This window comes from Pipistrellus hanaki, assembly GCF_964339955.1.
Source record: "Pipistrellus hanaki genome assembly, chromosome: 9".
Lineage (NCBI taxonomy): Eukaryota > Metazoa > Chordata > Mammalia > Chiroptera > Vespertilionidae > Pipistrellus > Pipistrellus hanaki.
In genome coordinates this window covers 20940243-20966778 of record NC_140511.1, presented here as the reverse complement: position 1 = coordinate 20966778, position 26536 = coordinate 20940243, and the positions used below count along the sequence as shown (strand labels likewise).

General features: G+C 39.7%; 1 protein-coding gene across 1 annotated transcript in view; it reads right to left on the bottom strand.

Moving 5' to 3' along the window:
• Positions 1-2957: 2957 nt before the first annotated feature.
• LOC311627616 (uncharacterized protein) overlaps positions 2958-26536 on the bottom strand; it is a 32303-nt gene continuing 8724 nt past the window's right edge. The window contains 17 exon segments of the mRNA XM_084894109.1: positions 2958-3341; positions 4942-5045; positions 5841-6000; positions 6731-6861; positions 8125-8245; positions 8422-8583; positions 12752-12880; positions 12970-13118; positions 14212-14450; positions 15272-15376; positions 15379-15402; positions 18289-18371; positions 22925-23029; positions 23190-23293; positions 24365-24518; positions 25203-25336; positions 26013-26130. Coding sequence (XP_084750235.1) covers positions 3100-3341; positions 4942-5045; positions 5841-6000; positions 6731-6861; positions 8125-8245; positions 8422-8583; positions 12752-12880; positions 12970-13118; positions 14212-14450; positions 15272-15376; positions 15379-15402; positions 18289-18371; positions 22925-23029; positions 23190-23293; positions 24365-24518; positions 25203-25336; positions 26013-26130 — 2264 coding nt within the window. The 3' untranslated portion in view covers positions 2958-3099.

Sequence of the window (26536 nt, the reverse complement as noted above, 5' to 3'; positions counted from 1 at the left end):
GAGAGGGAGAGACATCTGGCTTCTTCCTCCCTCCTGCCCTGGTCTCCCGCAGTGCCTCCTGCTGGATGAACTCATGCAGACCGGGGCTAACACAGAGGCTAGTGCTTAGCCTGTAGGGGCAGCACCCACCCCCTGTTCTCACAGAGGCCCGAATGGAACCCTACAGGCCCAGCACTGGCACAACCTGCTCTATTTGTCCTCAGAGCATTTGTCATCCTGGACATATTCACTGTGTTTTGTCTCTTGGTGGGTTCTCAACTTGGACTGGAAAATAGGGACCATGAAGGCAGGGGCTTTGCTGTTCTGTTCACTGCTATGTCCCTGGCTCCTAGAATGGTGCCTCAATAAATATTCTTTGATTGAAAAAATATGCCTCAACAGACAGTGCATCTGACTTAAAGCAGGTATTAAACAAACGTATATTGAATGCATGAGACTGATTAATCATTACAACACCAAGGTACCGTGTTTCCCCGAAAATAAGACATTCTCCGAAAACAAGATCTTTTTACAGGTTTCCTTCTGAGTGAAATATAAGGCATCCCCCGAAAATAAGGCCCCCCTAGGCTAAACATGAGAGATTTGGTCCACTGATTCTGAAAGAAATGGAGTCACAAGAAATTCACCAGGAAATTCAGGAATTGGATTGTTATGATGTTCCAGAAGATGATGACATGATTGTCATTGAATAAATGAGTAAATTCTTGATACTGTAGGATTCACAGTTTGTCTGGTTTGTGTTGACAACTACCGTACTACCGTACCATATACAGGTAATAAATTTCCTTTATTTTCATTTAACAAAAATTGTGTACCATATTCTTCTTCATAGAAAAATAAGACATCCCCTGAAAATAAGACCTAGTGCATCTTTGGGAGCAAAAATTGATATAAGACACTGTCTTATTTTCGGGGAAATGGTAAGTACAATGTGAAAAATGACAAGGTGACATCTTAGTTGAAATCTGTCTCAATAGATTGTCTAACACAGGATCCTGAGAAAAATCTCATGTAATCCAAGAGCCTTGTAATTTATGATGCATTTTCAAATGTGATTCCTTCCTTCAAATCCTTAGTGTCATACTTACAGAAGGCTTTTTAACTCATTTAATTTGTTTCATTTTCATGAATTTGTGTAGTTAAAATGCTCCCTATTTTATTTTTTGCTTCTAAGTTTTAAAATAGTTCAGGAAACCTGAAACTCTGAATTAAGTTTGTAAAAAAAATAAAACAACCTTGGAATTAAATGACTGTACTATTTATTACTAATGAAATTAAACACTATACTCCTGAAAAAAATGGAATAAAATTGTTAGTTTATTAAATTTCAAAATTAAAGCCAAATCTGGCTTAAAATTTATTTATTAATCAATAAATACTGCATGAAACTGTATAACATTTATGATTTCATGACCAATTATGTTAAAAACATTTATTAGTTACTGATCTTTGTTTTTAATATTATCTATACCTTAAGACAAACAAGGGGCTAAAGATATATTTAAAATCACTTCCAGACCAAAAAATACCCCAAAACCCCATGCCCTTTCCTCTGGAACAAATGATTCATTCAGGTTAGAGTCTTAGGAAAGTCCACCCATGATGAACAATAGAAAGGTTATGATGAGTTTCCCTTTGTCTTTAGGCAAGAAGACATTCAAATACATTCTCTCTGTGTGAATTCATTTGTTTCATCTCAGCTGCTCACATCTCCAAAATGAGTAACTATTGCTTGTTCATGCTTGTTTTTAAGACTGTTTCTTTCTTTCAAGATTCAATGACAGGCCCTTAAGAAAACCAAGAAGGATACAGCAAACTGGAACAGTTTGTCATTCTGGTTAACTTGTTCCCAGGAGGTGTATGGTATAGCAGGGGGAGAATTGGTTCAGCTTTTATTCCAGTTTTGAGAAACCCTGAGATCAGCTTCTAGTTTTTTCCAGTTGTTTGTGCTTTTGGATACATTGCTTAACCTACCTGATGACAATAATAATGGCTTACACTCATGGAGAGCAGCTTACTACGCCTCAAGCACTAAGCCTATGTGCTGTACGTGGCCAGGTGTTCAGCTTAAGAACTCTAGGAGCCTGGATCTCTTACTGTCCTCGTTTCACACATGGAACTCTCAGGCACAGGGTGGCCAGAACTGCTAGTCCGCGGAGGGACTGGGCCAGAAGTCTGAGCTCTCTGGCTCCGGAAGCCATGCTCTTACCCAGCCTCCAAGCTGGCTCAGGGAATGAAAATGTCCTCTTTCTGAAGCAAGGTGAAATGTATTTTGGTTCTGTTCTATAGGAGAAAAAATACCTTCGTAAGCTGCTTTCCCAAGAAAGAGGAGGCCATGATGACATATTTGAGAGATATTAAAGCAAAGTTACTGCTTAACTACTATACATACACTTTTTAAAAATAACCACATAAATAAGAAATTGCATTCTTCATAGAAGGCGAAGCAGGGAGAGATTTGGTCAGAAGAGCGGGAGGCTGGAGTCTGGGGAGTGACTGGGGAGTTGACTTGGGAGGTGAGTTGGTAAAAGGACATTAAGAATGTTGCTCTGGCCAGTTTGCTCAGTGGTCAGAGCACCAGCCTGTAGACCGAAGGGTCACAGTTTGATTCCCAATCAAGGACATGTATCTCAGTTGCAGGTTCAATCCACAGCCCAGTGTGGGAGACAACCAATCAATGTGTTTCTGTTATGTCCATAAAGGTGGTATTTTGCTCTCCCACCTGTACAGTATTTCTCAGTGGGTTCACAATGTGGATAGAGACAAAGGATGGAGTTTATTAGGCCTCTTCAACTCCAAACGTCCAGACAAAACCAAATACTAAAGATTGGTTTAATAAATGTCTCCTGTATTTAGTTATTGTAAGACACATGGCTTATTTCTCCACGTTCACAAAGTATAAAATGGTAAGCACAGAGACAATTTTGTTTATACATAAGAACTTTCTGTAAAAAGAATCAGGCACCACAAAATGGATTTTGCATCTTTAGCCAATAGACATTTAGAGCTAAGACTGGCAACTTGATGTTAAAGAATAGTTTTATTTTACTTTGAAGCAGAATTCAGATTAAAAGATTTATTTTAGGTTTATGAATTTTTTTAATAACTATAGATTTCTTTCAGCACATGAGCAATAATGAAAATAAGCAAGTTTAAATTCTTATGATAAAATATCTCCAATCCTCCTGAATGTACTTTTTCCTTGCTGGTATTAAAATCAGATGATGAGTCTAGCGGTTCTTTACATTGAAACCAAGTATTGGGTTTCAGCACGCGGGTAATGTTCTTTGCCTTAGGATCATATTCAAACTGCTTTGATCTACGGAAGAAATAGAAGAATCCTAGAGAGAGAGAGAATCATGATTAGGTATCTTGCACAACTAGACAATGGTTCCATACTTCTTAATTTTATGAACATAGAATAAAATAATTGAACATCATGCAGAGAACAAACTTGTGTAATTATATAGATACATGTTACTTTCTTACTATCACATGAGAAATATTATTTTTATTTTCCTGAGGAAGCAGTTAAGGTATGAAACATGAATTTCAAGGGAGGTACTACCTTTCCAGCCAGACTTTTGGTTTATGCCGAGATTTGCAAAGTACATAAGTGTCTCAAGAGTGTGAGGGGGAGAAGAAGGCCCGTGTGGGTATAGATTTTGTTCCCATTTCCTCATTTCCTTAGAGTTGTCTTACTTTATTTTAGGTGTTGTGATTCTGTGTTGGATGTCACTGGAATAAAGACTGCGCCACTCAAAAACATTTTTGGAGTTTACTCCATAGTCTGAGTCATTATCTTTGAAACACTAGTAGCTGGACTGGTACATTAAATTGCCTGAGCGAAAAGCGGAGCCCCCGGAGTCGTGCACACTGTGCGCAGACGCACACAATGCATGCAGAGGACAGAATGTTGACTCTGATGCTGTATTGCCCTGACAGGAAGAAACAAAATCTCCGGCGGTGCTGAGCCCCACTCCCGACCGCCCTGAACTCCAGTTCTAGGCCAATCTCTGGGGACCCAGGCTCAAGCAGAGGGAGACGGGGCTGTGAGGTGGAATCCTGGGGGAGCTGCGAAAAGTGGAGCCCCCGGAGTCGTGCACACTGCGTGAAGAGGACAGTCTGTTGACTCTGATCCTAGACTCCCCTAGCGGGAAGGAGAAAAAAAAGCTCCAGACTGGAGGAACGCGACGAGGAGCAGGAGCCCCTGCAGGACACCGGCCAGCTGGGCACCAGCAAGGAGCCGGGTGACGGGGCCCCCAGGGCTGGGGGTGCCCCTGAGCCTTCGACTGCTGAGTGCGGGCAACAGAGCCAAGGCCGGGGGCTGCTTCCTGGGCGGCGCCGACCCCGGCAACAGGCTGAAGCAGCTCGGGAGCCCACGGAGAACAAAGGGGTGTCACAGGCCAACCTGCTGAGCTCCCAGGACAAGGAGGAAGAAACCAAAGAAGTTCTCAATGTGAAGAAATCAAGTGAGAGCATTAAATTGCCTGAGGTTCTTTGAAGACTGTAAATTCCTGAATATCTACCACAGTACCGTGGCCTCAAAACTCCACAGAATTTGTACTTTCACACATCTGAGCTGTGCATATTAAACTATATACATTAGAGTTCTAGAATCACTGTGCAGTGTATGTGCTTAGTTATTTTTTATGCTTAAAACTCACCGGGGAGTGTCTGCCAGGGGGTATCTTGGATCAATGATAAATAAAACTAATTTTTGTACTATTCACGTAGGTTTGAAGTGTTCTAGCAGAGAATGTAATTCAGGATTTACTGATTCAGTTTGTGATGATGCTCACAGGGTTAAAGTTTATTACCACATGTGCTCGAGAGTAGTAAAATTGCATTAACATTGAAACGTTGAAGTCTTTGTGCTGTCTTCTTTTACAGTCAATAAAGTCTTCCGGTTGTCCTAAGAGACTAGGCCTTGATGCTTACCTTTATGCTGGAAAGCAGCATCAACCCGGAGACCAATTCCTGGGAAGGATTTTACCACCCTCCGTGGGTATCCTCGGTCCATGGTTTGGGTCACTTCATCATACCTGGATACATGGACAGGAAAAGTTTTTTTTGGATTCTTTGTTTGGGGAGCTTAATTCATCTACTGCCCAACTGGAAGTCAAGCAGGGATGTGGAGAAAAAGAGGCCTTGTAGAGGAAAGCTAATTGGATCAATATTTTAAAAATATGGCAAAGGCCCTGGCTGTGGTTGCTAAGTGGTTACAGCACCAGTCAAGGGTTTGATTCCTGGCCAAACATATGTACCTGGGTTGCAGGTTTGATCCCTGACCCCAGTTGGGGCTGTGTGAGTGGCAACTAATTGATGTGTCTCTCTCACATTGATGTTTTTCACTCTCTCTCTCTCTCCCTCCCTTCCTCTCTCCCTTCTACTCTCTCTAAAACTCAATGGAAAAAAATATCCTTGGGTGAAGACTAACTAAAACAAAATAAAGGCAAATGATACGTTTGGTTGAATTGTTTATAGTGTCTTGAAAATAGGATTTGATGAGGAGGAAAAAGCCACATAATTTGTCAGACTGATGCTATTCCAAGGAAATGTTAAAGTAAGGGTTCAGCTTGGAGCTTTCATAGATTTGATTAAATATTTTTATGCCACCAGCAAGTTGGTTGGCATCACCAGCTTTATTGTTTTATATTATCTTTTTTTTTTAAGTGGAAGAAAGATCTTTGGACTCATTAACACATTTAAAAAAAATAAATGTTATCCATCTGAAATTGCCTCCAACGTAACTGACTTTAAGAAGACTATAGGTTAGTTTTATTTTAGCCTGTGCTAAAGTAATGTTATGTGAAATTTTTTCTTCAGAATACACTTACCTCCAGCACCAAATGCCCACAAAGAAGTAGGTTTTTCTTGTGCTATGGTCACAGACAGCTGCATCAATTTTCTTTACATATCTTGGAAAGCCAAGTGTATAGATGGATTTGGGAGAATCTGGTAAAACAGCATATCCTCTGACCATCCAGAAACTGTCATCTAGGAAGGGAGAAAGTGATTCTCTTATGATCTACTTTCTAGAATGAGAACTAGATGTCTTAAGATGTTTTGGGGGAAAAAATAGATGCCTAATTCCTTTTAGTTTTAATGCCCAGAGATTTAGTAATTTTATGTCTCCATGTATTCTTACCACATTCTTAAGCTACTTGTATCATTAATATTATACAAATAACGTATACCTATAGTTAAGAGTGTGCCTTCCCATGTCAATTGGTTTCACCGTATTGGTTGCTTTTCGAACTCTGACAAAATGATCAAGTGTGTTTGAATATGTTCTTCTAAATTTCAGCACTCAAGGGTTCTCATTGACAAGTAATCTGAACAAGTCCTCAGAAAAAGTAAGGTTGCTAGTTTAAATGTAAAATATCAGCTAAATATATCAAACAAACAATGACAGCTTTTTGGCATAAGTATATCCAAAATATTGCAATACATATTCATACTAAAATTATTTTATCTGAAGTTCAAATCATCCTGTGATTTATTTGTCAAATTGGGCAACCTTAGTAAAAAGGGAATAAAAGATATGGATTACTTTTATTTGGCAGAAAAAAGACTGTTTATACTGTGTTTTCTTTTTTTAATCTCCTGTGCAACTGGGTGTGTTTATCTTCCCAGCCACGGAGAATCCCTGGATAGTTATTCTTTACGACAGAAACCTAAGTGCAGGCACTCCTGGGGGGAAGGAAATCTTGATGGGAAAAATTACCTTTAAAAACCAGAATCTTATCTTTAGGGCTCTCATATGCAGCTTGAATATCAGCTGGCAAAGATGGCCAAAATGATGAGATTAATTCAAATTCAACATCGGTGATATCACAATAGGTCCTCCAGAGGTACCTGTGTTAAACAAAAAACACTTTCTTTATACAGCCTCTATATATCTGGTTCAATGAGAATATTTTAAACTGAGGCTTTTACCTAATTAGTTGATATTTTCCTCAAATAATTTAGAGCTTCCATACAATTTCCCTAAGTGAAGTTAGGTGGCTGTGCATTCAGTTCTACCCTTTGGATTACCAAGGTCAAGACATGCCTTCGTACCCATTCTCTTGGGTACGTAGAATAGCAAACTATCCATGGAATCCTCATAAATAGTACTCAATGTTTTGGGGAGTTTAATTCACCCACTACCCAAATTGGAGTGCTCACTGGCCTCATTTTTGCCAAAGTGGAAATACCCAACATTCTAAGCCAACCGAACACTCAAAGAACTTCTTGGTGCTGATGCTTGCTGGAACGAAAAACATTATTGTGGGCATTGAAAAATATTTCCACAGGTTTTCCCTTCTGGAACATTCTGATTCTCCAAATGAGACTTGAAAAGTTCTTATATTCTGTCCCCTTCTTATGTTGGCAACCCTCCCCTGCCAAGTGGTCTCTCGCCTCTGCTGTCAGGAGCATGTAATTACAAGGCTATAGAGTCATGGGTGGAAAGAATCTGATTTCAAATATCCTTTATTTTTGTCCCGTGTCTTGTTAGATGTTATATGTCTTTATACTTGGTTCTAAAAATATGGCCATTGTGTACATAGCTGGCACATTATGCTGCAATTTATGCCCAATAAATTATATACAGTGGAAGTAGAGATTTCCTACTACAGTTAACACTTTGTTGTAACATTAAGAAATGGCCTGTTGATATGAGTTAAACATTGGACTATCAAGGTAGGAAAAGGTCTAATTTTTTTTTTATCACTTTTTGATTTACAGGGTGTAAATACTCTAACCATGGCCAGTTTCAAGCTACCAAAGTGATGTGAACTGGTTTACAAAATTCCTGAAAATTTAACAATTGGCTGAAATGCTAAGTCATCTCTAGCAAGCCACAAGATTGGTGTACTATTTTAGCTAAAAAAAAAAAAAATCACTGAAAGCTGACTTTCAGTGGAAATTTAAAAATTTGCTTAAAGACCTTAAAAATCAATTCATCAAACAAGTAAGAGATATATGCACAAAAATATTCAAATAGCGTGGGTAATTATAAAATGAAAAGTAAAAGTCACACATTCTCACTATGCTCATGACTCCCTCTTTATCCCTGAATCTCTTGAATAGAAAAATCTTCATAGAAAGTTAAGGTATTTAAGAGAATGGGTTTACCTGCCTTTAAAGAACATTACTTCTCTGCGGAAAGTGGTGATAGCATCAAAAGTCAAATCAGGGTCACAAGCATGGGGTACAGTGGGTCTCTTTGGTTTAGCAGGTGTCTTAGGTAGACCCCCTTTGAAGAGAAAAGAAATACCAGAATTAAGAAGGCATGGGGAAATACCTACAGGAGGATCTTACCCAAGTTAATATTTTCTTCACGATAATATTTCAAGAAGTGATTTTTGCAACTTCCTTCTAGAAACCTTCCCATTTAGTTCACATTATATTCAGATTTATGGTGTTGCTCACCGTAGATGGATTGGATTCCGTTGATATCATCCTGAGAAAGTGGGTATTTGCTAGGGTCCAGGGACACATAATTTGGGAACATCAAAGATGTTGGATCATTGGAGTGCGAGAGCCCCAGTGAATGACCAAATTCATGAGCAGCCGCAAGAAATAAGTTGAATCCTTAACAAAAACAGGGAAAACAGGAGTACATGAGTCACTCAACAGCAGAATGGTTACACCTGAGACTAGGAAGTAACTAGAGATTTGCCATACATTGGTTAATTCTTATACCATATGCATCATCATTTATATGAAAAATATTTCAATATTAATCAGTGGTATTAGTCATATCATGGAGAAATGTAACCCAAAGTAAGCAAATGGTAGAAATCAAGTGTCTCAGAAATTGATAGTATTAAAAAAAGATTGAAGTTGCCAGCTTTTATTGTTTCTAGGCTATGCTATATGTGCTGCTTCTTCTACTCATATGCTTCAGAGGTTCTCCATTGCTGTAGGGTATAGTCCAAATACCTTCACGTATAACCATTCAAGATCTAGTCCCTGCATTTTCTCCAGGCTGATATTTTATTTTCATATTCCATGAGCTAGCCATGTTCAATCATTTGCAGTTCTCATCTATGTTATGTTCTTTCTAATCTCAGTGTCTTAATATCTCATTTCTTCTGCCCAGGATATTAATTACCTCTCCTACCCCTTGTTACCTAGCCATCCTACTTCTTTCTCTGGAGTTATCTCCTTCATGAGATTCCCCTATTTCCCCCAGCTCCTACTCAGGTTGAGTTAAATGCACCTCTCTGAGCTTCCATAGACTCAGTGCCTAATTCTGGCAGAGCACATAAAGGGACAGCAATTGTCTATTTCTTTCACCAAGCTGTGAATCTTTCAGTCAAGTGACCATGTCTTAACCATCTTTTGTTCCTGGTGACTGTGAAACTTCTTATTAATAGTGAGTGCTTAATAATGGTTGCTGGCAATACAAATATCTGGCAATACAGATATTTGGCTGATAGAATCGTTACATGCGCCTCTTATATAAGACCATATTACCCTGTACTTCTCCATACCGCAAACCTTACTATGCATGGTGGAATTGCCTTTTTACTTCTCTGTCACTAGTCCTTAGGGTTCTAAATATTAGATTCTGTCCCTGGACTTAGAACTAAGCCTATGGATCTAAGGAAAAGGCTGAACTTTTCATGATGGACCCTTGTCCAGTGATATTTGCACAAAATGAACATGGAATGGCAAAAGGATTATTACATGGCATTTCATGCTTTTCTGCTCTTGATATTGTTGCTGCCCCTTGTCTTGCTGGTAATATCACAGGATTTGCTTCTGGACAAGGGATGGGACAAATGACTGAAAAAAGAACATGTCATCTAAATGATGTCCAAACCTTTATCCTGGCTTTCATGACCCTCTATAATCTGAATCCTATTCACCATTTTAGCTTTCTCTTCCACTGCAATTCTAACACTTCAGTTGGTTGGATTCTTCTGTCCAGAACACTCTTTACTACACTTTGCCTTCAGAGTTCCTGCTTGGCCTTCAGGTATCTTACTGGGCAGCACTTCCTCCACCAACTTCTTTATCTGTATTTAGATGAATTTCTTTAATGTGCTTCTATTACATCTCCATAGCTTCCTTTATCCAAATGTTGATCATACTAATTTGAATTGCCATTTGATAGTGTGTGCCCTCTAGATTGTAAACCCTGGAGGTCAAGGTCTGTGCCTTATCCACTATTGTACTAATCTACTCCATTTCTATCAGAGAGCCTGGGCCAGAGGATGTTGAATGACTTCTTTTATCAAATATTTGTAGAGCATCATTCATGTGCTGAAAATGTTACAGGACGAATGATACTGTGGGAAAAGAATAACATCTTTGTCTTCTTGGAGATGTTAATAGGTAAAATTTGCATTATACATTGGTACCTTTGTGAACATTTTTTTCCTGTGCCTGGAAATAAATCATCATTACCACCAATACTATTAATCATCAATGTCAAACACCTTTTGAATGTTCACAATGGGCAAGTGCTTTGCAGGGTGTTGGATTGCAGGCACTTGTGTCATCTTCCTACACGAATGGCATTATTAGCCTTATTCTACAGATAAATAAACAGAGCACAAGAAAATTAACTAAGTTGCCCAGGGTCCGTCAGGTAGTAAGTCAATAGGAAGCCTTAAAAGAGACCAAGGGCTGCCAAACCAGTCCATCGCTCTTTCCACATCCCAACACTGTGCACCAGTAGCATGTCAAGGGCCTGTTCAGGTCTCTGTGTAGCACATACACATTCACATACAAGCCTGGCTTTAGGGGATTCTTGAGAAAATCTCTATATGAGCTTGAGGTTTGCCCTTCGGCTATCACCATGTAATGGCTTGTTCTTCTTACAGGAAGCAGTGGGATTAGCAGATGACTATTGTCTATTGCTCTTAGGCAAGTTACACTAAGACTTTTGCACCTTTTCCACAGAGAGACCCTACATGGTCCAATCAAGGAGGTAATCATATAGCATATAGTATACTATTGCCAATTTTTTGTTTAAAAATCCCAATGAGATTGAAGATTACATTTGCATGAGGGTTTTGTTATTGTTTTTATTAGAGAATGGGAAGATATCTTCTCTTTATGTCAGTGAGTTACAAGACATACAGTTGGATTCCTTGGGGCTTACAATCTGTACCTTGAAGAATATAATAAAGTAATTAGGAAGAAACCCATTTATTTGGGTACTGTTGCTTGATTATGCTCCCAGAACTTGGTGGAGGGCTCTATTTATTCCCTGACTTGCTGAAACAAGTTTTGCCAGTGTGGGGTCCAGAACTCTTTGGACTTTTTAATAATCCACTCATTCATCCTTCTTGGCAGAAGGTTTATAGCAGTGTGGGTAATAGTAATTACCACTAAATATTGTACTTAATAGGGATGAAAGGATGGTGAAATCTTTGACTGATCTCTGCCTCTAGATATGAAAGTAAATCCTGGGAGTCATGCTGATTTGGGCCAATACTAAGGTATTACCTGTAACTGCCTGATTCAACATATTCACACTGCCTTTAGGGCAAATCCAAAGACATACTGGGACATGTCTCAGCAGAAGATACATAACAAGCATGACCCATTTAACCCCATTTCCCTCATCCACTTGTCAGTGATGCTAACCTTTGTGGCAATGGAAACAACCAACTCTAGACCCTGGTGCCTGAAGTCCAGCCATGCACTGACTTTCTTACCCTGCTTGTTCACTAGCACTCAGAAGAATAACTGCATTACAGTGAGTGGCCATCAGCCATACTGAAGTAACTGGCTTTCATTTTGCAGAAAGTATAAAACTGACAAACTATCTGGAGTCACTTGGCCAGAACTAAATTGTGGCGTGTGTACCACCACCAGCAGAGCCACAGCCTCTGCTTTCCTGGGACCCTGGACAACAGATACCAGCCCCAAGGTAACTGTTGTCAATGACAGGAAAAAAAAAAAAAGAGTGAGCAAGTCTCCTGAGCTCCTTTGTTTGATGCACATGCTTTTAGTGTAGTAGAGGTTTTTGTTGTTGTTGTTGTTGTTTTTATTTAAAAAGTAATAAAACATCCTTTATTTTAGTGCCAGGGAGGCCCTTTAAGAGAAATAAAATCAAACGCTTGTTCTGAAGGAATGGATCAAATGTAAAGATTAGGGTCTAATTATTATTTTTTAAAATTTTATTACATATGTCTCTATTTTCCCCCCCACTGATCTCCCCACTGCCTCCCATACCCCCTGGCACTTGTAGGGTCTAATTCTTTAGCAGATGGGCAAGAGTTTGAAGAGGAAGTTCATGCCTGTAAACAGGACTTATACGAGTCACGAGTTCACACACACCATCCTTCAATCACTAACTAAACATTACTGCTTCTGTGAAGGCTTTTTAAAATCCTCAGCCACAGAAAACTTCTACAGCATGTTCTGCCTTGTATGCTGTTATATATGCTAGAACGTATACACCACAGGATCATGAACCTCTGAAGGACTGGAATTTTTCTAGTACAGTCCTGTGGCTCCTACAACACCTTGCATAATTCCAGGCACATAGCAAACCCTTAGGCATTGTGGGTGTATAAATGAATATGAGTCAGTGAAGAATGTTATGATTATAATAAGATTAGCAACTTTATGAGATGCTTTGTGGTTAAGGCTCTGATTGTACAAGCAAAATTTTCTGAACAGATATGGGACTCTTTCACCTGAAAATATGGAAAATTGTGAGAAAATCGGCACAAAACTATTTTTCAGGAATTCTCTAGAAAAATAAAATTTTGTTCATAAATAAAATTGGGCTCACCTGCTCCATCCTTGGTCCAGTTTTCATCCTCATCAAAGTGAATGTCTCCACCCAGACCTTGACCAGGAGGAAAGGCATGGGCGAGGAGTCCCAGGGGGCCATCAAAATAACGAGGACACTGACCATGGACTGAGACACAATTCAAACGGGGGACAGGTCAGTTTCTCCAAAGCCTTGAGATAAAATAGCCGTATTTTTCTCACATTTTCAAAGCTTACCTCGTTTCCGAAAGGCAATCATGATATCCGCAACCCCCTTGGAAATCTTGGTGAATGTTAGCGGTGTGACTTTGCCCCACACCTCTAAACCTTTCTTGATAGCCTCATCCACATCTGCTCGTGCCATATCCGGAGTGTAGTTCATGATTCTTAAAAAGTAGCATAAATATGTCAGTTGGTGGTTATACATGCATGGATACATGCATACTACAAAAGAAAATAATTTCTATCTTATGAATCAGATGCTGCAGTGACTTTTGGTATGCTGCTAACTTATACTTGTATTATTCTTTACTATTTAAATAAAGTACTTTTTCAATTCTCTCTCATCTGCCTTATTCATCAGGTAGTATTATAACACTTTAATATATAAGGGTCAAAGAGTTTAAATGACTTCCCTAAGATCATACTCTAAATGGGAAAGCATTCGTCTCATGGATGAGTTTGCTATGTGGATGACTGTATTATAAATGTTCTAAAAAGAATTGAGATTTTCCTCAGTTGGCTTGTGGAAATCAGTCTTATGCATGTGTTGTACGTTAAGAGTGTCACTTGAGAGTCTAAATGCTTAGATATTCAGCAAAAGATTTTCCTTTTGTTTATATTACCTGTTTTACTAACCCTATTTTTACCTCAACCCCTAAGACACAAGAAGATGAAGGAAGAACTATCAGAAAGACTCTCCAGGGCCAGCTGGGAGGGGTTTAGAGCGATGGTCAAGGCCACTGACTCTACTGCAGCTCATAGGAACACTTCATCCTCTTCCTGCCAGTGAGCCAGCCCCTTTCTTTAAGATGCAGGGAGGCAAACCCCACACTTCACTCTGCGGTCCAGCTGAGATTTGACAGCTTCACACTCATCTCTAAGGTCTCCCCATTTTCTCTTGAGCACACATCATCTGTACCTTCAAACATCTAAATCAAATGGCAGTGCATCTGATCCTGAACTTATATGGAGATGGCAGAGGCTAGAGAATTTTAGGGCAAACCTGCCAGTGTGCTGGTAAGAGTTAGGTAACCTTGGCTATGGGAAATAAACTTTGGTCTCATTTTCTCTGTATTTAAGGTGGTAAAAACAGTGGTGCATACACCACAGTTTGTTGGGAGGATAAATCAATGAGACCTAGGACGTGCCATGCACATAGGAAGTGTTCAGTAAAGTGAAATATCATTGTATTTGTTCTTTGGAGACGATATTCCTGTTCCTCGGGACTGGAGGGAAATAAGTTGATGGAAGTATTACCTGTAGGTGAGGTTGTATTTCGTCCACCCAGGGAAAGTGAAGCCATACTGACCCACATCAGGAACCCCACACCTGGGTGCCTTCATGATCTCCAGGGTGTTTGAGTCCAGCTTTCCAGTCACTGTCAGCCCAAAAAATGCTTGCATTTCCCGCAGTTTGCCATCTATGAGACTCCTGTTCATGCTTTGAACAAGATGGCTCCCTTCTACTTCAAGAGAGTAGAACTGGTTGAGATATGCCTGACCAAAAAGACAAAAAACAGGCACAGACTACAGGAAAGCAAATTTCCATCTCTGGATAAAACATAATTGTCTGAAATCCTTTTGGGCAGTGAGGGAGGAGGAAGAAAATAAGCAATGAGGACAAGGAAGGAGCAAGGGAAGCAAGAAGGGAACAAAGAGGAAAGAAAATAGTCACCCTGTTTTTTTAATTTCCAACAACTGTAGAGCCACGTGTCATCAGAATTGGCCAAACCACTCAACCCATAAAACTCCAAACCTCCACAGAAGAGAATCAAGCTTCTTCTATGTGTTAAATGATTACACATCTTACACATTTTTAAGGTTACATTCATTTTAGTGTTTCCTTGAAACAAATTCTAAATAGATGATTATTCACCTTGCAAATTTAATTGAGTTAACCAAATATGGCAAACCAGCTGGACTGATTTTTAGAGGGAATCTCCAAAGCAGTGTATTTTTCATATATGGAAGGATAAGGGGATCCAAATTGTATTGGTGTCTCCTAGCTGGTCTTAAAATACTTTTATGTGGAGCTCCATTTTCTGCAGGGCTGTCCCCTGTCTCTTCTCACCAGCTCTTCACTTGGTATCATTGCTCAAATTGTAGCAATCCTGCCTCTCCCCCAACCCCACACCCTCATTCTCCAACCCCACACAGTTCCTTCATGTCCGTGGAACTAGGAAAATAGAAAGCAGATCCTTCTCACAAGAGAGTTCAGGATTCTTTTGTAGGAATTTCCTGTCTTTTGAAGTCCCAGGAAATCAATAAAATGATTTTTTTAAATTGATAGTCATTAATAACATTTATTGAGCCAGTACCTGAGCCAGTTGCATGTTTTCTTCATCTTCCATCTTTTGGTCTGTAGGAAATGCAGAAGAAAACGTTATGAAGAGCACAGATAGAAGCAGGCGGCTCCTCATTCCTCCGTCTCCTCAGTTGAAGCCTGGTTCTGTTTGCAAAGAATTTGGAAAATAATAGTGAGACGTGGCGTGGATTGGCTTGTATCATGGTTTAATTAATAACAGAAAAAGAACATTTGCCATGAAGTGTGTCATGATATGCTTTTTTTTTTCTTAGATTGAATTGATTTTGCAATCAAGATCTGCAATTGTTTAGTAAACAAAGCCATTGTTCATTACTGAATTAAATATAATCAGCCTCCAAGTTACTTTTATCCTTGTTAACTTGGAAGTTTTCCTTTTCATAAATTCTTAAGAGTTTATAAAATAATTTTTTTGAATGAAACTCTAAAATATCTTGGGTAACATGGTATCATAAAAAGACAGTTGAATTAGGAATCAATCGATAAAATTAACTAGGGAAAACATCAAATGTTTATTGAACACCTACTATTTGCCTGTCACTGTAAATCACATCTTAGTGGAGAATTCAGACCCATACAGAGAACAAGGCCAGACAAAATGGAGGCAAGTCGCAAATGTGCAGTGAAGATTCCTGAAATTTTGAGAAGGGACTGAGAGCGTTTAAGCTGGTGGGGCTTGCAATTGGTCTTGAAAAAATGCTTAGGATTTGGATTGCACAGAGGAAGGAGTGGAGGGAGGCCAAAGGGAGCAGATACTGCAGTGAGCTGTAGGAAATATGGCTCTACTCAAGCAAATACATGTGTTGACAGCCATAGTAGATGGGATGGAGGGTCTAAGAAAGATATAGAGAAAATGAATGTTTAGAATCTTTATTATTTCATGATTGCATTTGATTGAGAGTGTGGTTGGATAGAGAATTTCAGGCTGAAATAAATTTCCCTTTGAACTTTGAATGTACTGTTCCATTGTTTTCTAGAATCTAGTATTGTGGTTGAGTAGTCTTTTTATTCTGATTCTTGATATTTTTTTTTCTGAAAACTTTTAGAAATCTCTGTACCTCCATATCCTAAAATTTCATAATGATGTGTCTTAATGTTGATCTGTTTGCATTAACATTGCTGGGGAGTAAATGGGTGCTTTCATTATGAAAACTTCTATTGGAGGGAACTTTCCTGTTATTTTTTTTGATAAATTATTCCCATTCATTTTCATTCCCCCCCCGAATATATATATATATATATATATATATATATATATATATATATTTTCCACATAAGACCTGTGGATTGAGTCTCTGTGTTTCTAATATATCCTTTACTATTTTCCATTAACTTTATTTTTCAGCTCACTTATTGAGTTCCTCACTTCAGCTATATTAATTTCCAAGAGCTTTCTAGTTCTCTGAGTATCATTTTTTTAAACTTTTTTTTCTTTTGCATTTTGTTTGTATATTTAGATGTAAAATAGGCCATACTTTGGAATATTAAGCATATTTTTAGTTTATTTTGACATTTTATTTTGCTCCCAGGATTATCTGTATTTCTTTCAAAAATTTTTTTGGTGTCTGTTTTTCACATTAGAAGCTATTTTTTCCTCCTAAAGTTTGGAGAGCTTGGGTTGTGCAATCTGTTTAAGCATAAGAGGCAAGGGCTGGCCGGGTAGGTTAGACTGTATCCTGATAGGCCGAGGTTTTGGGTTCTATTCCCAGTCAGGGCACATACAAGAAGCAATTAATGAATGCATAAATAAGTGGAACAACAAATTGATGTTTCTCTCTCTTTCCCTCTCACTTTCTTTACCCTTCCATTCTCTTTCTCTAAAATCGATAAACAAAAATTTAAAAAGAATGAGAAACAAGAAAGCTGACTGGAAGCTCTGCACATGGGCAGGGATTGTCAATCAATGACCTTCACTGCCTGGAAGTAGGTGGGTTCTAGACATTTCATGTGACACATTAGTTGGAATGAAATTTGGTTGAAAATAATAGAAAAACAAAATGGCAGATGATTTAAAAAAATTATTTTTCTCTTCCATAGGAAGAGTTCAGATTTGGAAGTGCAGGGTATGAATGAGAACTCCACATCATCAGGGAGGTAGTCATCATCCTGCTGCACCCACCACACTCAGTGGATCACCTCATCGTGGTCCAGGTGGCTTCTCAAGCTTCTCAAGTGAATGTGTCTGCCTCACAGGCAGCAGGAAGGGGAAGGCAGGAAAGGTGAATTCCCATATTTTCCAGAAGACTGTACAATACTCTGCTTTCACACTTTGGCAAGAAATTAACATGTGGCTGCATGTAGCTGAAAGCAAGGATACAAACTGTAGTCTTTTAGTTGGATGCATTGCTACTTCAAAGGAAATTGGGGGCTTAAAGCAGCAAAGAGAGGGGAGAATCGTGTTAATGTAGACAACTGGCAGCCTCTGCCCCCTTTTCTACAATGTATCTGCAAGTCTTTATTTCTTGGGCTAGTAAGTGTCACCAGAGAAGATTCCTCTAGTTGCCCATCATTTTATTTATTTTTTCTTTTTTTTCTTTTACATTTTTTAAATTAAAAATTATCTGTGTACATATTTTAACATTGCCCCCTCCCCTTCCAATACATACCTTTCCTCCCCAGAGTTTTGTGTCCATTGGTTGTACTTATATGCATGTATACAAGTCCTTTGGTTGATCTATTATCTCCCCTAGATCTCCCTACTCTCCCCGCTGTGATTTGACAGTCTGCTTGTTGTTTTACTGACTCTATATCTATCTTTTGGTTCATCAGTTTATAATGTTCTTTATTATCCATAAATGAGTGAGCCAAAAGAACTTCTTCACTGATACTGCCACTAGGACAATGGAAGCTAAAGAGAAAATAAACAAATGGGACTACATCAAAATAGTTGCCCATCATTTTAATCTCCCAGCAGCAAAGATGGAGGAGATGGCTTTGGTGCCTTGTGTCACATCCCCGAGGCACACGTCTGATTGTAGTTGCAGTGGTAGAGGATGGGTTAGTATAACTCACCTTTTCAGACAAAGTCCGACTTGAAGAGCATACTGGATATTCTTCTGTTTCTACTCTGGGCACTGAGCCCAACAGATCATTGCCTTAGAACAATGCAATGGGTCAGGGAACAGAAAGATGACTGTTCCAGCCTTTTCTCCACTGAGACCTGAATAATTTGCTGGTGTTCTTTAGACTTCTGAGGCAGTCCAGATGAACCTGAGCCCATAGCAGTTAGCAGTTGCTCATAGCAAATAACCAGTAACAACACTTGTGTTGGCTTTTGTTCCTTGACTGTTTTCGTCTGCTTGCTACCTTAGTCTTGATTCCTGGGTCCATGTCCTGAATAAAAGAACTCTACCAAGCTAAGAAGAAAACAATCTTATTATTTAAACTCCAAGCTTAGATTCTTATATCACTTGAACTCATATAAAGTCTCAGTGGAACAGCCAGAAAAATAGCTTGAAAATATGTTGTCAAGAAAAGAACTGAGGAAACCGGTTTGGCTCAGTGGATAGAGTGTCGGCCTGCTGACTGAAAGGTCCCAGGTTTGATTCCGGTCAAGGGCATGTACATTGGTTGCAGGCACATCCTCAGTAGGGGGTGTGCAAGAGGCAGCTGATCGATGGTTCTCTATCATCGATGTTTTTAACTCTCTATCCCTCTCTCTTCTTCTCTCTGTAAAAAATCAATAAAATATATTTAAAAAGAAAAGAAAAGAACATAAAAAAGAATAATTTTTTTGAATTCTTTATTATACTTTATATTTCTATACACTTCCTATGACTATAAAATGTAGTTAAAGAAATAATATGCATTCATTTCTTATCTCGAAAATTTTTAGGGAAGTTTGGGCCAAAAATCAATCATGACTAACAGGTGATCTGAGAAGATGAATCTCCTAACTTCATGTCTGTACATGAAAATATGATAGATAGCCTGAACTGAATCTACTGTTAAAAGTGAAATACCTACATCTTACTTGTCATTTTGTACTTGCTTCATTTATAAAATGAATTGTTTATATATCAATTTCACTTCTCTTAGCATAGCACTACAACACATAGGTCACTGATCTATTCTTGTTGAATAAATGAACAAATGAAGACAATTTATAGTAAACTAGTGGCCCAGTGCACAAAATTTGTGCATGGGGAGAGGGTGGGTCCCCTCAGCCCAGCCTGTACCCTCTTTAATTGGGGTCTCCTTGGAGGATGTACGACTGCTGGTTTAGGCCTGATCCCTGTGGGACTGGGATCTCGCTCACAATCTGGGACCACTGGCTCCTAACCGCTCACCTGCCTGCCTGCCTGGTCACCCCTAATTGCCTCTGCCTGCCTGCCTGATTGCCCTTATCCCTCTGTTGGCCTGATCTCACCTCTAACTGCCTCTGCCTGCCTGATCACTGGGGCCTGGGGTTCAGGTGAATGAGATTCCTGGCTGGCAGGCCACTGACAGCAAGCTATCCAATGGCCGATTCTGAGAGGAATGGGGCTCCCTCCTGTCAGAGTTTGGTTTGAATGCTGGCCACACCCCTGATTGTGTGAGACCCAGAGTTCCACCGTGCCCTGTCAGCCAGGGCACACAGCCCCCTCCTACTGCAGTGCCATAGCATCTCAGGGCACACAACCCCCTCCCAGTATGGTGCTGTGGCATCCTGGGGCCCAAAGCCCCCTCAGCAGTCAGTGCTGGGTTGCTGCGGTGTCTGCAGAAGCCAGGTGGGAGGGACTGAGAGGTCAGCAGTTCAGCTCACTCTCCAGTCCTTGCCCACTCGAGACTGCTGTGCGTGCAGCCTGGTGTTCGGTCATCCATCCAGTCGTTTTGGACGTATGGACCTTGGCACTTCATATATAATATATATAGACTAGAGTCCCAGTGCATGAAATTTGTGCACTGGTAGGGTCCCTAGGCCTGGCCTACAATCAGGGCTGATCTTCCTTAGCTGCCAGCAGTCAGCCCTGCCCTCTGCTGCCTGCACCATCCACCCCCCGTTCCCCATTCCCCATCGGGTGATTGGAGCCTGCTGGCTAGGGGAGAGACCAAGAGGTTGGCTGTTCCTGCCCACTCACTGGTTCCACCCCCCCCCCCCCCCCCCCCCCCCCCCCCGCCGCTGGTTGCCCTCTGTGTGTGGGATGACTGGCAGGGTGATCAGGGCTCTGCTCACTCGCACCTACCTTGGCCTGGCACTGCCCACGTTTGCTGCCACCAATCCCTGGTTTCCCATTCCCCGTTGGGCGATCAGAGCCTGCTGGTCGGGGGAGGGACCGACAGGTTGGTTGGCAGGCACCAATCACTTGATTGGGGCAGCTCCTGCATTGAGTGTCTATCTCCTGGTCATAGTGACTGGTTGTTCTGCCATTTGGTTGATTTGCATATTATGCTTTTATATATATAGATGCTAGTTTGTGTTTTCTCATCTTGTAAAATAAATTGAGAATAATGTGGTGGGAAATTTTAAGAATTTTTTTTTTTGAGGGCATTGAGCATTTATAAAATACTAGAGGCCCGATGTATGAAAATTTGTGCAAGAGTAGGCCTTCCTTCCCCTGGCTGCTGGCACAGCTTCCCTCTGGCACCCAGGAACTGGGCTTCCCTCCTCTGGCCACCGGCAGGCACCTAGGACCTGGGCTGGCTTTTTGTGGGCCATCCATAGGAACCTGGGGCCTGGGCTGACTTTCCTCTGTCCCAGCTTGGTCAGGATGAATGTCTGGAAGACATCTGGTCTAATTATCATATTACCCTTTTATTATTATTATTATAGATTTCATAACCCGTGAAGCAATATCTAAAAGCTTAATATAATTCTGACAAGGGAATAAATGGCTATAAACAGTATATCAGAATTTGCTATTTTTATACTTTAGATTAACTATGTGGTGGTATCTAAGAAACTATAATAGAATACAAGTCAGTCATGGAAAATATTTATTTTGAATTTATTTAATAGATATTTTTAAAATTAGAATAAGGTGCTAAATTATCTAAAACACTAAGTGACCGAACAACTGAATGACCAGTTACTATGACGCACACTGGACCACTGGGGAGCAGATGCTCAATGCAGGAGCTGCGGCACTAGAGGCAGGGCTCATGGCTGGCTGCCGCAGCTCAGAGACCGCAGTGGAGCAGCAGTGAGCCTACTGAGTGGTGGCAGCAGGCACAGCAGGGCCATGATGAGCAGGAGCAGCATGCAGGAGTGGCAGGTGGCATTGGACTGCTGGTTTCAGCCCAATCTTCGCAGGCCATGCTGAGGGACCCCACAAGTGCACAAATATGTGCACCGGGCTTCTAATACTAAATAATAATTACTTGTGAAATTTAAAAACTTTAATAGAAAAAGAAAATAGGATGTGCTGGTGATAAATGTATTTATAATTCACATATTTATTGTGTAATAAAGTATATTGCATTCTAACATCTGATTTTGATGTCTAGACTAGACACTATGGTCTCACAGGTGTTAAAATAGGATGGGCTGCTCGTGTGGCTGAAAAGATCCATTAGCAAATTTAAGCTCAATTTAATGAGATTTATTGAATTTTGTGTTCAGCATTGTTTGTACAATAAACCCCAATTATCTGTAGAGAGTGTCTTCCTGAGTAGCCTAGGAAAAAAAGAAATAAAGAACTATAGTTTCAATGAGCCCACTTGCTTGGACTATAGAAGGAGAGAGTGGGAGGAAGCAGGAGATGAAGTGGTATCTCTTGCTGCCACCCCTCCTCCCAAAGATGCCAATAATCCTTTCTGGGGGCTCAACTTTATCATTCTCTGTTGATTCATTTCTTTAAGTGCAGGTATATAGTATAAGCTTCCTAAGGCTACCATAACAAAGTACCAAGATTTGGTAGCTTAATACAACAGAAATGTATTCTATTGGCGTTCTAGAGGTGAGAGGTCTAAAATCAAGGTGTTGGGGGTGGGATCATGTTCTCTCTGAAGGCTCTAAGGAGGACCCTTCCTTGCCTTTTTCTAGATTCTGGTAGATTCTGGCAGTTCTTGGCATGTAGATGCATTGCTCCAATCTCACCTTTATCTTCACATGGCCTTCTCCTCTGTGTATTTATGTCTCTCCTCTTCTCATAAGGACACCTCGTCCAGTATAAACTCATCTTAACTCATTACATTTGCAAAGGCTAATTCCAAATAAGATACACTCATAGATAGCTGGGGTTTGGACTTAAAAACGTGTATTTTTTTGGGGGGTAGGGGGCACAATTCAACCCTCATGTATCAATAATATTTATTTCCAAGAGTGGAAAATAGCACCATAGAAGCAAGGGGTACAAAATCCAGTGCTAAATTGCATGTAGCAGTATACTTAAGACATGTTTAAAGAGATTTAGGAATATATATGCATTTACAAGTCAGATAAGCAAGTAACGAAATAGTTGCTTATCTTCTGGGTGACAAAGAGGTCTTAACCTCTTTCTTTCGAGATGGGCTCACTAACCTGAGATCCATCTATATGAAGGAACTAAATCAGACTCTGCAAACAGCAGGATACACAAATGTGTTTTCACAGAAGATAAGTCCAAGGAATAGAGTGATACCAAACAGCATTATTTACTATTGAGAAAAGTATAACAGGACACACCATGGATATGCAAATTAGAATTCCCTTTCATATTCAGAAAAACACATTTGATTTTGCTTCAACTATATCTACAATTGAGCCATCGAATGCTTCTGTCAACCCTAGTGACTCTACCACCATTAAGATCAAATGCATAATATCTTGGTCCACTGAAGAAAAGGAAGAAGTCTATAAAAAAGAAAAAGAAAAAAGATAATGTTTTGAATTACCTGTAAAAGTAAAATCTCCAATATTTTCAATTAAAAATACTCCACTCCTATCCCATAATATTCAAATGCAAATATGCCACTTAAAATATTGAAACAAATTAGTTTTTTTTTCTACTTACTATCTTGCTGGAAAACTGCATCAACTCTACTGTCTATTCCTTGAAAGGTACTTGCTATGCTTTTAGGATAACCTGGTTCCATGGATTGTCTTTGGTTATCATATCTGATGAGAAAAAAAAAAAAGTCCTGTGTTTTAAGACCAATACAATATATAAGTATAATGATTTTATTTAAGTTGCATATGTCCTTTTAACTGGGACTAAGAATGTGTAACTTGTAAACTCTATACCCATTTATAGAATATATGGGTATCATTATTACTAAAATAGTAATTATTAAAAAATATATTTTATTGATTTTTTTTTTATAGAGAAGAAGGGAGAAAGAGAGGGAGAGGGATAGAGAGTTAGAAACATTGATGAGAGAGAAACATCAATCAGTTGCCTCCTGCACACTCCCCACTGGGGATGCTCCCGCAACCAAGGCACATCCCCTTGATGGGAATGGAACCCGGACCCTCGAGTCCACAGGCCAATTCTCTTTCCACTCAGCCAATCAGGTCAGGGCTAAAATAGGTTTTTTATTACTGGTGCAGTGTTATTTTTAAAAAGAAGAGCTATATTTTCTAAGGGTAAGTGATACAGAGTCAGCCTCTCTCTCGCTGAATAAATGTAAATAATAAGTCTAATTTGGGCACCAGATTTTGTAGGCTTTCTGGATAGCACTTGCTCAAGAATGTTAGACTTTAACTCATAAATGAGACTTAACCTAACTTTTTGTAGCCCATCCAAGTGCTTTATTAAGATTTGCTCATGATATCTTTAATACCATTGTGCTAGCATTTTAATTTTATAAAAAAATAAAATTTTCACTCTAGTCGATTGGCTCAGTGGATAGAGTGTCGGCCTGCATACTGAAAGGTCCCAGGTTCGATTCTGGTCAAGGGCACATGTCTGGGTTGTGGGCTCTATCTCCAGTGGGGGGCGTGCAGGAGGCAGTCAATCAATAATTCTCTCTCATCATTGATGTTTCTACCCTCTCGCTTCTTCTCTGAAATCGATAATAAACAAAAATTTTTCGAAAGATATAGCAACATCAATCATCATATGAAAAAGAATGGCTATCAAAGACCACCTAGGTTTTTAAAGCCTCCAGATGCCTGTTTTTAGTGTTTTGTAGACAGGATACATAAATGTAGATTTCAATCTCTAGTTGAACAAATAGTTGACCTTACCTCCAGAATTGGTTATTCACAAAGAAGTATGTTTTTGTCCTGTAGGAAACAGCTGCATCAATTGCTTGAACATTGCTTGGGAACCCATAATTTGATATATGCTTGGGATAACCTTGCTGAATGTCGTAGCCACTTAGAGCCCAGTACCGGTTGCCTGCAAATGATTCAGGTTATACGTTAAATAAAAATCTTCCTTTCCTACAAAATAATGAGTATCACTTGTTATTCATTGCATATGTTTATCATAGAAATGAAAACAGGACAAGGAGTTTTTTAAAAATAAAGGTGGTAAAGTGAAGTTCATTGCACTATAATAGCCTCAGTGGTACTCCAGCTCCTATTTAAAAATTCCAACTTCCCAACTGGCCGGTGTGACTCAGTGGTTGAACATCAAAATATGAACCAGGGGTTCATGGTCCGATTTCCAGTCAGGGCACATGCTCCAGGTGGTGGGCTCAAGCCCCAGAAGGGGGAATGCAGGAAGATAAAAATAAAAAATTCCAACTTCTCAGCTTGACATGTCACAATTGGGTGTCTTATTTTACATGACTTCCATACAGAAATTAAGTTATAGCCTTGGGGAAACTTGAGGATGGAGGAACACTAAAGTTATTCTCACATTGTAGATGAGGAAATTGGACCTGGAAGGGGATACAACCTGCTCAAGTGTACACAGCAGTTAGTGGCAGAGATGGGACCAAGCCAGGTCTCTAGACGAAGCCTGGCCAGCATAATACTCTCACTGGCTCACCTCCTCTGAACCTGGGAGGGGCCACAAAAAATCCTTTCCCCCTCCCTTCAGGCAGAACTAAAATAAAATGAAACCCCAGGCAATTACCTTTAAATAGGAAAACTAGGTCCCTGTTAGAATCCTCATAAGCAGCCTGTATACCAGTTGGCAGGGATGGCCAGAATTGGGAAATAAAATTGAGGTCAACACTTTGTAGCTGAGGATGCCTTCTCCAGAAGTACCTGATGGGCCACAAGGGAGAGAACACATGCTATAGTGTACATAGGAAGCTTCTGTGAGTCCTGGGTTAGTATTGGTCCTCATAAGATTGCTGGGAGGATATGACAATATAAGAAAAGCAAAGTTTCTAGCACACTGACCAATATTGTGTATTTTACAGTTCCAGAGGGGGTCATAAGAGTGACCTCATTTGATTACTCATTGACGTCTTATTTTAGTCTCTTTCATTATTGTTCCTACAAAAAATGATGAGAATATTTAGCGTATTCCAGCAAAAGCAATACAAGTACATGTAGCCTGTGATTACATAATCACAAAATAGACAATGGGACATAGAAAAATTCAATCTTTTGGATAGGTGATAATTTCCATTTACTTGATTGAATTTGGGTGAATTGAATAATGTTTTGGTGTTGGATAAACCTAGCTATGGAGTTCCCAAGTAGCTAGAGCCCATGTCTATTTACATCACCACAAACACCTGAATGTTCATAAATATTCTAGTTTTCTTTTCCTAGATGTTTTGAGTTGCCCAGAAACCACTAGAAATTCAGATGAGGCACATATGTGTAGAATTCAAAGGAAAGCTGAGTAATATGTAATATGTGACTTAATTAAAATATAGTTTAAGTTATTCCAGTAAAGTAAGCCAAAGGAAAAAACAGTTCACTCTTATACTTGTCTTTAAAGAAGAGTATTTCTCCACGGAGTGTGGTGATAGCATCAAATGTCAGGCGGGGGTCACAGGCATTGGGTGTGCTTGGTCCCGTTGGTTGGATAGGATTGTCTGAAGGTCCTGAAAAATAAAAGCCTTTTTGAAGTGCAAGCCCAGTGTGATTTTTTTGTGTGTATTTCAGCACTTTTCAGGGTGATGAAGCATCTTAACATGAAGAGGAACACTGCCTGATTATCACACAAGGCATCAATGTAACTGTACATTTGTCCCTCTTAAAATTTTTCTTTTTTAAATAAGAGTCCTGATGATTTTCAGAGACAGTTCCAGGTTAAATTTTGCAGTAAAGAAATTTGAATTCTATGCTCCACTTAAAATCATAATCACATCCTTCTCCTCCATTTTTCTCCCTGTTTCTCCATTTTTGGGGTCACTTAGTATCCAAATCCCCCTTCTCCAAAACCCACCTTCAGAAAGGAACTGATACCCCACAGCATAAATCTAAGTCAAATTTTAGCAATTTTTTTTT